Genomic DNA, 12790 nt, shown 5'->3' with positions numbered 1-12790 from the left:
CCTTTTCATGTCTCTGCGTGTGTCTGTCCCGTCCAACTTCAAACAAAAGGCTAGACATGCCAGGAACTGTGAAATCCTACGTGTGGGTTTTTTATCATAGTCTAGTGATTTCAGCAAAGAGCTGAGGAGCCTTCTGCCTACTTTCTCCTCATCTGAGAGCCACAAGCCTCAGCAGGAACCTGATGTTCCCAGGGCTCCTCCTCTTGCTCTGGCAATAGTCACAAGTAACCTCCCTTAGCAAGGCTCTCAGAGTCCTCAGGGCACCAGCTTCAAGGTCAGTCAGGGTCACATAAGGCCACCCTCTTGTACCTCTTTCTCTAATCCCTTCAAATTAAGGACTAATGGGAAGGTTTGTCCCATGAGTTCATCCAGGGCAGGTTTTCAGCCTTACAGCTGGGCTGGGATCCAAGCCATCCCCACAATCCCCTTCCTAGCAGTGGGTCCTAGGGTGACTGCAGTGCTGTCAGGTGTAAGGGCACCCAAAGGCTGAATGTAGGCAGCAGCACATCCAGGAGCTCTACAAATTCACATCCTCACACCTCTTCCTTGGGAGAGGGCTTTTCCAGCATCTTCCACATGTCCAACACTTACTGTTTGCCCCACACAGAGCCCAGGTGCAGAAGTGGTATGCTGGGCTGGCAGAGAGCAGAGCTGTTTGTCAGTGTGGAGAAGGAGCTGTAGGCCGTCTTCTGCATGCAAATAACATCCCAGCCTTTCCCTGAAATGCCCTGAGTCCATCTCTCCTTGCTGTCTGTCCTGAGGCCTGTGGGCATGCTGCTATAGTGCTGCTGCAGGGGCAGTGCAGGGGATGGGGCAGAGGGACACCCATAGTGGCTACCAGCCCACTCCAGCCCACAGGGGATGCAGACAGGCATGGGAGAGAGGCGCAGTGCAGTGTTCGGAAACCTCCAGCTGGGCGTGCCAGCGAGAGCAGCTGCAGGAGCCGCCTCCTCTGGGGCTGGGATGAAAAGGTGCCTCTCTTTGCTCCAGGCTGGCAGGTGCAGCAGCGCTGAGCACAGAGCCAAGCAGGCAGAGCCAGGCAGGGCTTTGTGCCTGCCGGGTTGGCTTTGTGAGAGCCCCTGGCACCAGGCAGGGGAGCGATGGAGCTGTTGAAGGTGCTGGTCCTGCAGCTCGACTCCACCTTCTGCCATCAGGGATGGTCCGCAAGCCAAGGCCAGGGCAAAAGGGAAGGGGCTTGTGCTGCTAGACGGAGCTGGAGCCGGGCGGCTGGCTGTTGCTGTTGCTGTCCGAGGGGGTCTTGGCAGTGGAGGAGGTGGCCAGGGAGCCGCTGTTCCTGAAGATGCGGAGCAGCCTCCGCTTGTAGCCCCGGAAGGCGAAGAAGTAGATGATGGGGTCGATGCAGCAGTTGAGGTTCATGAATGCCACAGTGACTTGCAGGGACATCTTGAAGGCTTGCAGCTCCCGGCAGGATGGCTGGTAGAGGATCTTCCTGACCATGAACTGGACAATGTTGAGGTGGTAGGGACTGAAGCAGAGCAGGACAGCCAGTAGCACCACCAGGATGACAGTGAAGGCCCGGTGGTGGTGCCCGTTCTTCACTGTCAGTGGGTTCTCCTTGGCCGTCTGGCAGAGCTTGAGGTTGATCCTCACATAGCACACCAAGATGATGCCCACAGGCAGGAAGAAACCAATCATGCAGGCCACCAGGAGCAGGTAGGGCAGTTTGGGAATCTCCTCGAAGTTGAAGTACTCCATGCACGTCAGCTTGTCTCCCATCCTTCGCGTCATGGGCCGTAGGAGCAGCGGAGCCGTCTGCAAGAACACCAAGGACCAGATGAGGACACAGATGCCCCTGGCACGGCTCATCTTCCGAATCCTGCCAGGGTGCCTGGTGCGCACCACGGCAACGTAGCGGTCCACGCTCACACAGGTCATGAAGTAGATGCTCACATAGGTGTTCATGTAGAAAATGAAAGCTGTGATCCGGCAGAACCAGTCCCCAAAGGGCCAGTCAGACTCCAGGATGTAGTAGGCGATCCTGCCCGGCAGTGCCAGGGTGAAGAGGGCATCAGAGAGGGCCAGGTTCACCAGGTAGAGGTCGGTGGAGTTGAGTTTCTTCTTCCTGCGCTGGAAGGTGATACAGAGGGCCAGGACATTCCCACAGGCACCAAACACCAGCAGGATGACGTAGAAAAGGGAGAAGGTGACTTTGGTTGAGAAGTGGTGGTTGTGCACATTGCAGCTGCTCTGGTTGCTGGAGGTGAGGTTGGTGTGCAGGAACACGTCCTCTACAAGAGCCATTTCCACGGTGCCCCACAAGCTCTTGCCCTCTGTCCCTTGGAATAAGAACAGACATGAAACTTGCAGCTTATTGATAACAGGAGTGGCACCCTTAGAGCTGGCCCTCATCACAAAGCAAAAGCCCCATGCCCTGCTCCAGCCACACAGCAGCACACAGCTCGAGTCATTTGGAAAAATGCTTCTCTTGTGTTTTTGATGAGAGCATCTCAACAGTGGCTGTGACTCATTCTCCTTTTCTTATCATGAGCTCCTCTTAATTTTATTTTTTTGCAGGTCCAATCAATGTGAAAAATGACTGGAGCTGCTGGGAGGGGGAATTGCCTGTCACACAAGGAAGGTCCCGAACTCATCTGGTGGCAATGATGTCATTTACTCATTACTGCGAGGGGAATGGGGAACTTCATTGAGAAAATGCCCAAAAATTGGCCAGGGACCGGGAGGGCTGGGGGACCGACGGGGAGAAGTGCTGAGGAGCACCTTTGCAACCCTCGGGTGGGACCAAGCAGGAACAAAACTGAAGAAATTCAACGAGAGGAAAAAAACAAGCCTGCCAAAAAAACCCAAGCCCAACCTTCCCCAAAAATTCCGTGCCCCATGCTCGTCCGATCGGGGAGCTGGGAACACCCGGGCACCGAAGCCCCCCTCTCCGCACGCCCTCCCGCCGCTCGCCCCGCTTTGGACACGCTTTGGTGGCTCATGCCTGGTGACAGCGGTGTCCCCTCGGCTGCGGGGCTGCAGCAGCTGCCCGGACGCGCCCCCCGCCCGCCGCTCACCGCACGCTGCGAGCCCTCCGCACCGGGACGGGACGGGACGGGACGGGCACAGCGCTGCCTCTTGTCCCGGCAGCGCGGACCCCCAGGGGCTGGGATGCTCAAACCCACACGCACGAAAGGGAGGTCAGGGGCTCCAACCTGAGAGCGGCAATGCCGTCGCCTTCTTCTCTTCCTCCGCCTCCTCCTCCTCCTCCTGCCCGAATTTTGGGGGCGGCGGGCGCGGAGCCTCCTGCCCGTGTCCGGCACTCGGGGCTCCCCGGCCGTGTGAGCGCCTCCCGCGATTCGCTCACATTATAAAAGTACCGTGAGGTTTGGGTTTTTTTTTTTTGTTTGTTGGTTTTTGTTGTTGGTTTTTGTTTTTTCTTAGGGTTAGTACAACTGTGTTCTTTCTGGGTGGGGCTTTTCTTTTTTTTTCTTTTTCGGTATGTGAGAGGCACGCTGCCGCCGCGGGGGATATTCTCAGTAGTGGCTGTGCTGGAGAAGATAAATGACTGTACCTGCGCGGCAATCGCTCCCGACATCTGAGCCGACTTCGGGTTTTACTCTGAAAACTTCTACAAGGATGCAAAATGCAACTGAACGATGAAAACAACTTCAGCTCTGGTTCACGTGCAGAGTTCTCACCCCAGGCACAGACACACACATGGCCACGGCAGCACGACTGGACAAGGATAGCTTTTGCAATAAAGCTGAGGCAAATCTTCAAGGGTACAATCTTCTATTGTGCCTGTGGCCAGTGCAAGCCATGCTGTGCCTGTGGTGAAATCCAGATTTGCTTTTCACACACACACAGAGACATCACCAGGCACGGCTCCTTAGGGCAGAGACTGAGTTGAATGAAAGAGTTTTCCCTTAGAGGAAAAAATGCTTTTGTTATTAAGATGATATATTGTGTGGTGAAAGTGGGGCAAAGCCCCTTGTCCCAGCTGGAACTCTCACGGCGGGCTCTGTCCCCACGGACTGCTGAGCAGTGGACGGCTGTGATTTATCTCTCAGCCCTGTATGTGTGTGTCTTACAGCATGGAGAGAGTACTTTCCTTCCCAGCTCTTCCCAAAATGTTTGCAGAAGCGCAACCTGCCCTGTGACCAGCAGGATGGCCTTCCCCATGGTGGCTTTTTTACTGGAGACCACTAGGGTTTTCAAATCCCATGAGGAATTTCTGTGCTTTTTTTTAGTGGTTCTAGGGTTTGGGGTTTTTTTGTGGTGGTGGTGATGATCTTGCTGGTGTCTGGTTTTATCCCTCAAAAAAATTCCTAATAAACCAGGAAATTCCCATCATGGGGTTTTCAGGATGCTACTGAAAAACTGAAGCCAAGAAATACAAAGGTTAAGATTACAGTTAAGCTAAACTTACATATCTCCCTCTGGGTCAGTAAAGCTCAACTGATTATTTAATTGCATAATATTTCTAATGTTTTAAAACAGCGACATTAAACTCAGTACTAATCTGTGTACTCGTGTACTGTGAGTCATTTGTATAGAAATTACACATTATTGTAATGAATTTACTAGAAGTTGAAGATACCTAGCAAGAGTAATAGTGAAAATTGGCAAACAAGCATCTGTTAATGGAGATACTTTTGTTGCTCGAGGCTTTATATTACACTGAGGGAAAGGTCTGCTAATACCAGAATAACTGCTGAGTAAATTATTAAAAATATTCCCTAGTAAAATAGGGACTTTCTACTCGCACATCTGTCAAGAGTTAAGCTAATCAGACTCGTGTGGGGCTCGAATGTTCTTGGGCTGTTTCATCGTGATGGTGAAAACAGCCAATGGATTTAACATTAGAGAAGTGTTACCTCTACAGAAATCCTGAGCCCACACCAGTGAGTGGATCCAGGAGTATCCTTTCATCTCCCCAGAGCACTGCACAACAAACAGCTGCAGCTGGAACCAGTGCTGGTCACTGATCCGGGGCTCACTGTGGCACTGACGGTGCAAAGCTCCCGTCCACCCTCATTACAGTCTGTCGTGTGAGAGTTTTATCTCCACAAATTAACACCGTGGAGGAAACAAATTTGGATGAAGCTCAGCAAAATGCCATTGGCTTCCACTCAGGGGCCCACAGCACCTCAGCCCGGTCAGAATCACCAGTGCTTGGCAGGGATGGACGGGGAGGTTCGTGATGCAAATTTATGTCCGGGACTTTTCCGAGCAGTCAGTCAGGCCCTCTGTAGAACCCCTGCTGTCCCCTGGGCTCTGTGCTCACGCAGGCACTGAAAGGAGAGCTGCAGATCCCATAAGAGGCATCACGAGCTGGTGACCCAGCAGCTGCCACCTGCCTGGGGAAGGAGGACTTCTCTGGGAGCCCACCGGAGCGGGAGGTGCCGTGTTGAAGGGGGTCCTGGATAAAGGAGGATCAGCAGGGTCTCAGCCCCTGTGCAGAGGAGGGAGATGACCCAAATGGCATCACCAGCCTTGAAAACAGATGGAAGAGCTCAAAGTTCTGGGTGACAGCTGTGTCCAGGGTGACAGCTGTGCCCAGGGCCTTGGGAATAAGATGGAGGGAAAACAATGCGCTCCACCTGATTTTATTTTTTCTTTTTGCAGTGCAGAACAAAGGAAGTGGGTTCTTCTTTCGTGCAAAACACGCTCCTGCCCTGTGTGCAGCAGGTGCTGTGCTACAGGAGTGCAGCCCAGCTCCACCCGTTTGCATGGCTCCAGCAAGCCCAGCACAGCTGCACCGCTCCACGCTGCACAGCAGGCAGGGTCCCTTCGGATGGGGCAAGGGACCGAGGGGATCCTCTTCCCAGCTCTGGGCATCTGCTCCCTGCCTCTGCAACACTGGATCAGCTGAGACCAGACCTCCCTTCAGACAGGGCAGAGAAGGCCTGTCCACCCCACTTTGCAGCCTTCTCATTTAAGAGACACTGCCCTTTACTGAGCCCAGTGGGATGTGGTGTGGGATTTGAGGAGTGAGGTTTGACTTCAAAGCTGGGTCTAGGCTTTCTTCTGTTGTGTCCATGTTTGCATAAAGACACTTCCTTGGGCCTGGCAGGGAGCAAGCAGAGTCCCACAGCCCAGGTATCTATCCCAGGGTGAGCAGGACCTGCTGTCCCAAGGTGTCCCTGCTGCCAGGGACTCAGCCAGGGCACAGGGGACACCTTCTGCGGGAGTCCTGTGCAGACACTTGGCATGGAGGGGCTCTCTCCTGAAATGTGCATCAAGGTCCTTAACCATGGCACTACTCCAGCCAGGTCCCTGCCTGGCAGCCACCACATGCTACTTCCAGAGCCAGATGTTGGGTGTTTCAGAACAGATGTGCACCTCAGAGTCACTGTGGCTCTTCTCACACCATCTTCAGAGCACACCACACTCTGCCATCCCACAAAGGCTCCCTGCAGCCTCCTTTTGCTGCTGGACACCTTGCCAAGGATGTTTCTTCCCAGCCCAGCAGAAAAGCCAGGCTGCAGATCTTCTGGGATCAGGTTCTTGAGGCCATCAGCTGAGCCCAGCCGTGATGGGGGCTGCAGCCAGTGAGGGAAGCTCAAAAAGAGCCACACCTGGAGGCACGTGCTGGGAGATCCATCACTGCGCTTCCTCCAGGGCTTCTTCTGCGGGTGCAAAGCCACTCTCAGGTAGTTGTTTACATCTGCTGGGATTTCCCAGAGTTGAGAGATGATTTGGAGCTGGACTTTCTGAGGGCAAGACAGCATAACAAATGAGGTAACAGCCCCTTCACACAGAGACAGCAGGAAGTTTGCGCCTCCTCTTTCCATTGTATCATCCTCTCCTCTCCCTTTTAGTTTTCCCCATTGGCTTTGGTTACTTCTTCTCTCTTCTAGTGCAAAACATTTTCAGGAAGTTTTGGGTGTAGACACAAAAATCTCCAGGTGCTTTCAGTTTTGATGCAACAGTCAGGGATTTTCCACAGCTCAGCCACTGCATCCCAGGTCACCATTACTCATCTGGCAGTAGATTATGAAATTTGAAAGATTAGAAATTAGGAGAATCCCTGATTTTTACGTTCATCTGTCCATCCAATAACAGTATCTACATGGGAAAGGCAATGTTTTAGAGGCTTTAGCTTGATATGATGGGAATTGTAGAGGAATAAAAATCAGAAGATTCCTACTAATTTGTGATAAAAATCTGAAGAAAACAATTACTGGAGTTTTGTTATGTTTGAAACCTAATCTGTCCCTAAATGGAAGTGGGAACCACTGAATAACAAAGCAGCTGAAATCTGCTTCTGCATGATATGACTGATTTTGTTTTGCACACGCAGCACCAGGTCTGGAAATGATGGTGCAGTACCAAGTCACAACAGTCAGAGAGGTGGCACAGCTCATTTCAACATCCCCAGCAGTGGAGCACAACATGGCAGCAGCTTTGGGAGCTGCTTCCTTCCACATTCCCCTGACTCCAGTCCCAAAATATGGGCATGAAGCCCTGTGTGTGGGCCACATGACCACCTCTATTTCCACGTGTCTGTGGCTTCATTAAGCCTGGCTGCAGAGAGGGGGTAGCTGTGCTAACAGGGGCAGCTCTTAGTCAAGAGGGTCAGGGCACCTTAGCAGGATAAATACCAATGAAATTCACATTCTGAAATAACTTCCTCCAGTGAGCATGAAACACACTTTCTCCCACGCTGTGCTATGACTTAGAAACTCCATTTTGCTTTTGCAGGAATAAGATGAAAGTTTTCTTGGTATCTGATTTCTGTGGTTAAAAACAACGTTTAAATGCTTATTAAAAAAAAAACAAAACACAATCATAAAGCAAGTTTGGAGAACTGAGGTCCTATTTTTATCTGTTTTTATCTTATGCCAGGGCCACAAATGCTATATGTGCAGACACACATTCCTAACGTACAGCTACAACATGATCAAAAACAACCGACGCAGAAGATGATCACAAAACACAGAAATGAGTGTTTGTGATAGAGAAAGTGCCAAAAATTCACATCTTAATTCAGTCTGGATCTCCACGATCCTATACAACAATTTATTTTGGCATGGCACCTTCATATTTTGTGACTTGTGAGTCTTTTCCATTTATTCTTTGAGGTCAATGTTTAAGCCATGTTATGACCAGCTTTTGGCTGTGTTTAACACATACCAGGTAAATCCTATGGCAAAAATGAGCATCCTCATGAGTGTTTCCATGGGATTCTGTGCACCAATGCCTCAGAGAATCACAGAGTGGAAAGTTGGATGGGACCTCTGAGGGGCAGCTGGTTTGACCACACTGCTAAAGCAGAGACATCCAGACCTGACTGCTCAGGACTGTGTTGAGACAGCTTGTGAGTATCTGCAAGGATGGAGACTCCACAACCTGTCTGGGCAACGTGTGCCCGTGCTCAGTTGCCCTCACTGTGAAAAAATAATTCTTACTGTTCACACAGATCCTCCTGTGTTTCAGGCTGTGCCTCTGATCCTGTCATTGGACACCGCCACACAGAGCCCGGCTGTGTCCTGCTTGCACCCTTCCTGCAGGAATTTATACACATCACTGAGATCCCACTCAGCCTTCTCTTCTCCAGGTGAACAGTGCCACTTTTCTCAGCTTTTCCTCTCAGGAGACATGCTCCAATCTCTTCATCATCTTTGCGTCCCTTTGCTGGACTCTCTCCAGTATATCCGTGTCTCTGTGTACAGAGGAGCCAAAAACCAGGATCCTGAGTGTGGCCTCACCAGGGATGAGCAGAGAGCAAGAATCATCTTCCCAAACTTGCTGGCAACATTTTGCTGAAGGGACCCCAGGATGCCATTGGCCTTCTTTGCCACAAGGGCACATTGGTGCCTCATGTTCAGCTTGGTGTCCACCAGGATCCTGAGGTCGTTTCCTCTGCAGAGTTGCTTTCCAGCTGTTTTTGCCCCAGCCTGTACTGGTGCCTTGGGGTGTTCTTCTGTAGGTGCAGGACTTTGCATTTCTCCTTGCTGAGCTTGAACAAATTCCTGCCAGCCCATTTCTCCAGCCTGTGAGGGTCCCTCCGGATGGCAGCACGACTGTGGCATATCAGTCACTCTGCCCAGCTTGGTGTCAACAGTGAATGTGGTGGAGGTGTCCTCTGCCACTCTGACTGTGTCACGAATGAGGACGCTGAACAGGACTGGACCCAGTATTGACCCCTGGGGCACACAATGAGTTACTGGCCTCCAACTAAAACCTGTCCTGCTCATCCTCACACTCTGGGACTGGCTATGCAGTTTTCAACCCACCTCAGTTCCTCAGCTTTGTCTACTGATTTATCTACCCAGCACTTGCATGTCAGGCAGCGGGGTGCTCTGTGCTTTATTGTGGGAAAGGAAACCTCAGAGAAGTCACGGTGAGTGAATAGTTGGAGATCTCAGCACTTCATTTTTTTTCAGAGCAGTTTGTTCTTGCTGGCTCAAAGGGTGTCTGTAACAGGTGCAGAGCCAGCCCCAAGCACTCAGCACCTCTGTGTATTTCCACCTCCTCAACCCCTCATCCTGCAGAATCCTGTGGCTTTTGGGAGATGGTGAGACCAGCTTGCTGCAGAATAAAAATATTTATTAATTAAAATCTTTTTTAACAAAGGCCTCCCTTACCAGTGGTGATCAGATTGAAGTCTGGCTTTTGTGGCTATTGCTGCCTAGACTCGGTGAGGGCAGAGCAAAGAGACAAATCTGTTTGCACCACAGCAGTGATTCACCCGCAGAGAGTGGCCCACAATCGGCGCTGAGCACGAGCAGGGTGCAGCCCCGGGAGGAAGCAGTCAGCATCACCCAGCCAAAGACTGTCACACACCCCTGCACATGCTGCACGTCTGCACGAGACCTGGGCTGGCTTGGGACAGACTTTGAATGCAGCAAGGTCTTAATTTATAGGGACAGAACTTCTATGTGGCTCTTCAGTGTTGCTTTTGCTCCTGTGTAGGGCCTGGGTTTACACTTCCCTGCAGCTCCCTTCCCTAGCAGATCTTCTCCACTGAATTCCACTTGCAGTGGGCAAGGGACTTCACCAAACCCTCCAAACCTTCTGCTCCTTTTCTCTTTGCTGCGTTGCAGTTCTTTGTGTCTACATAAGAAAATGTACTGTGTAAAGCAGATTGACTTAAATGTAAACATTCAATAAGATTGAATTTTGGGTATGCTGTAATTGTCTGGATTATGTGGAAGAATTTATTTTGCAGCCATCAAATTTTGCCCTTTAGGGCTTGCTTGTAAGACCAGACAGATCCTTTTCACCTTAAATAGTAGTTTTCAAGGTTTGTTGGCTAAATATTGTTTTAATGTGTTTATTACATGTCTTTGCTTCTCCAGTCTTGTTTCCTGAGTAGAAGCTGAGGTTGGTCTCCTTCCTTCCACACCTGGGAATATATTTTCCAAATTATTTCTTCATAGAGAAATTTTTTCTTCCTGGTATTTCTCTCACATGTAATGTATTCATGGAGACTGCAACATTTTAGCCGCTAATACTTATTGAAAACACTTGAGTCTCTGGGCTGTACTGTAGCTACATTTGATGCTTAATGCTTTAAACAATTCGTGATCATGAAGAGTTTGGTCTGTCATCATAATTGAAAGTGGAGAGACTTCTAAGCACTCCATAAAAACTACAAAAAATATCATACAAGCTTTTTGCATCTTCAGGAAAGTTTTTAATGTACATGGGAGATATAGAAAATTGGCCTCAAAACAAAGCTTTTTTTAGGAAAAACTGGAATCAGATCTTAGTTTAAGGGAAGATGCTTTTACGAAACAATAAACCCACTCCTTTACTCATAAAAGTAGATCCTGCTCAGCATCACATTCAGCCACCCCACAAAGCCATGAGATACAGCTCAGCCGGGCCAAAAGAGGCCCCTGTCTGACCTCAGCACAGAGGGAAAAAAATTGGGTTTTAAGGCCCCATGGCTCTAAGCTCCTTCCTATTGGGAAGGCTTTGCACAAGTGGGAAGCCCCAGCACTCCCAAGGCAGTGACTTGCAGAGACAGGGATGATTCCTCTCCATCAGGGGCCAAGCATCCCCACTGTTCACCACCCTAGCATTTGGACAGATTTTATCTCTGCCATGAGACACAGAGGGATAATTTGCATCTCATGGACAGGGATCTGAGGCAAGGAATTAAGTGGTATATATTGGTTTCTTTACAAACTGCACTTGTATGGTTTAGCATCATGAAACCAGAAATCCCAAAGAAGGAACTTTCCTGTGAGCCATGATGGAAGCATTTAGAGGCCATTAAAATAATTCATTTGTTATTCCCCTGGTATTTTGCTTGTGATGTTTGCATGTTGTGGAAACAAGTTTCTGATTATTATTTTTTAATTTGTTGGTGGTGTTGTTGTTTGGTGCTCCACTAGCATTAATTGCAGCAGTCCAGGCACTTTGGTGCTGTTAAAGGGTGTAATCTTGAGATGTGCAGTCAGAAAGAAGTGTTTTGTTCTTCACCCCCACAAGCAAAGTCTGAGCTCAAAGATGTCTAAAATCCTGCTACTTCAAAATCATTTTCAAGTGCAGGAGCAGGTCTCCTTCCTTACCCAGCTGTTGCAGCAGTGCTGCTGGTTCTTTAGTACCATCACATGCAGCACACCTGGTATCGCATCATCTGCAGCTGGCTGCCCTCAGGAGAGCGGGAATTCAGCTCTGGTCCTAAATGTGTCTTCAATCACTGGCTCCCTATAACCATGTGAATGTCCCCGCTTGGGAGGGGAAGTGGCCACTGTGGTTGCAAATGGTTGGTATCAGAATGAGTTAAAGCTTGGCTGATAGAAAATGGGAATAAGGAAGAATGTTTCTAAAAGGGCAAGAAAAAAAGGTGATTTTTTCTTTTTCAAGAGCTGGGGGAAATTGGAGGGAGACCAGTAATTTCCCATCTCTCCAGTGTGGTAGTCATCTGATGACTTCAGCTGGCTTTGACCATTAACTACACAATTCACAAATAGAGCAAAGGCACCTCCTTGCAGTGGTCTTATTAGTAGGGTTTTCTGTTTTGTTGGGTTTTGGTTGGGTTTTCTTCTTGGTTGTTTTTTTTTGTTGGTTTTTTTGTGGGGTTTTTGGGGGTTTTTTTGGATGTGTCTTTTTTAATGCATTCAAGTACTCTGGGACAATAGAGTGATCATTCTAACTTGATTTAAATGGCAGCCTTTATGAAGAGTACAATTAGTTATTTACTAGAAACGGAGACAGTGTAGTTTCACTTGCTTGACTTTGCTACTCCTCGGAAGGTGCAGATAAGGATATGCACAGTCTCCCCACCCACACTTGGTTCATGAATTAATAGCCTGGCTATGGCTGGCAGACGGAATGCCTTGAGGTGAAAAAGCAGTTTCTGCCTTCAGCTCTTTCTCGTAACAGGGAACAAAAGGTCTGGTCACAGCCAAGCCACCCTGGCTGCCAGAGGAACGCCTGCTGGAGGCCAGTCCTGCCATTCTTCCAAGGACAGACAGGGCTCCCACTGCTTCCCGACACTCGGCTCCCACTGCCTCACCACATCTCTCCAGCCAAACTGTGCTTCACTTCCAGGCTCTGTACGCACAGGTGACCCACCAAACCCTCAGCAGCCAGGTGTGAAGCCAGACTCACCAACAGAGGTGGGCATTTGCCCACTGGCTTTGTGTTGCTGGATCACCCAAGTCACTCTCAATGTCTCTGCTTGCACGCTTTTTATTTTGCAGACAGTTGTTCCCGATATTTAATTTGTATGGCTGACCTGTTACATAAAAACCACAAACACTTTTTCTGGTGTGATATGTATGGCCAATGTGATTAATATTTGTAATGCTTGTAGTGGCTGATTGAAGCGAGGATGAGGGGGAAGGTGGTTTTATGCTAAGGAACA

The 12790-nt window shown here is 49.6% G+C and overlaps 1 protein-coding gene across 1 annotated transcript; it reads right to left on the bottom strand.

Annotated features, from left to right (window-relative positions):
* Window positions 1–1168: 1168 nt before the first annotated feature.
* On the bottom strand, window positions 1169–3286 carry LOC131587619 (G-protein coupled receptor 183-like). Its single transcript, XM_058855681.1, has 2 exons — window positions 3174–3286; window positions 1169–2297 (listed from the first exon to the last, which is right to left on the bottom strand). Exon 2 carries the CDS (start codon window positions 2260–2262, stop codon window positions 1204–1206), a length of 1059 nt encoding a protein of 352 aa, XP_058711664.1. The 5' UTR covers window positions 2263–2297; window positions 3174–3286; the 3' UTR covers window positions 1169–1203.
* Between the last annotated feature and the right edge of the window lie 9504 nt (window positions 3287–12790).

This window comes from Poecile atricapillus, chromosome 1 (assembly GCF_030490865.1).
Source record: "Poecile atricapillus isolate bPoeAtr1 chromosome 1, bPoeAtr1.hap1, whole genome shotgun sequence".
In the NCBI taxonomy this organism is placed as follows: Eukaryota; Metazoa; Chordata; class Aves; order Passeriformes; family Paridae; genus Poecile; species Poecile atricapillus.
This window is presented reverse-complemented; position numbering and strand designations above follow the sequence as displayed.

What these genes read in the sequence shown, in the direction of transcription:
- LOC131587619 (XM_058855681.1), bottom strand. Translation starts at nt 2,262, where the DNA reads ATGGCTCTTGTAGAGGACGTGTTCCTGCACACCAACCTCACCTCCAGC.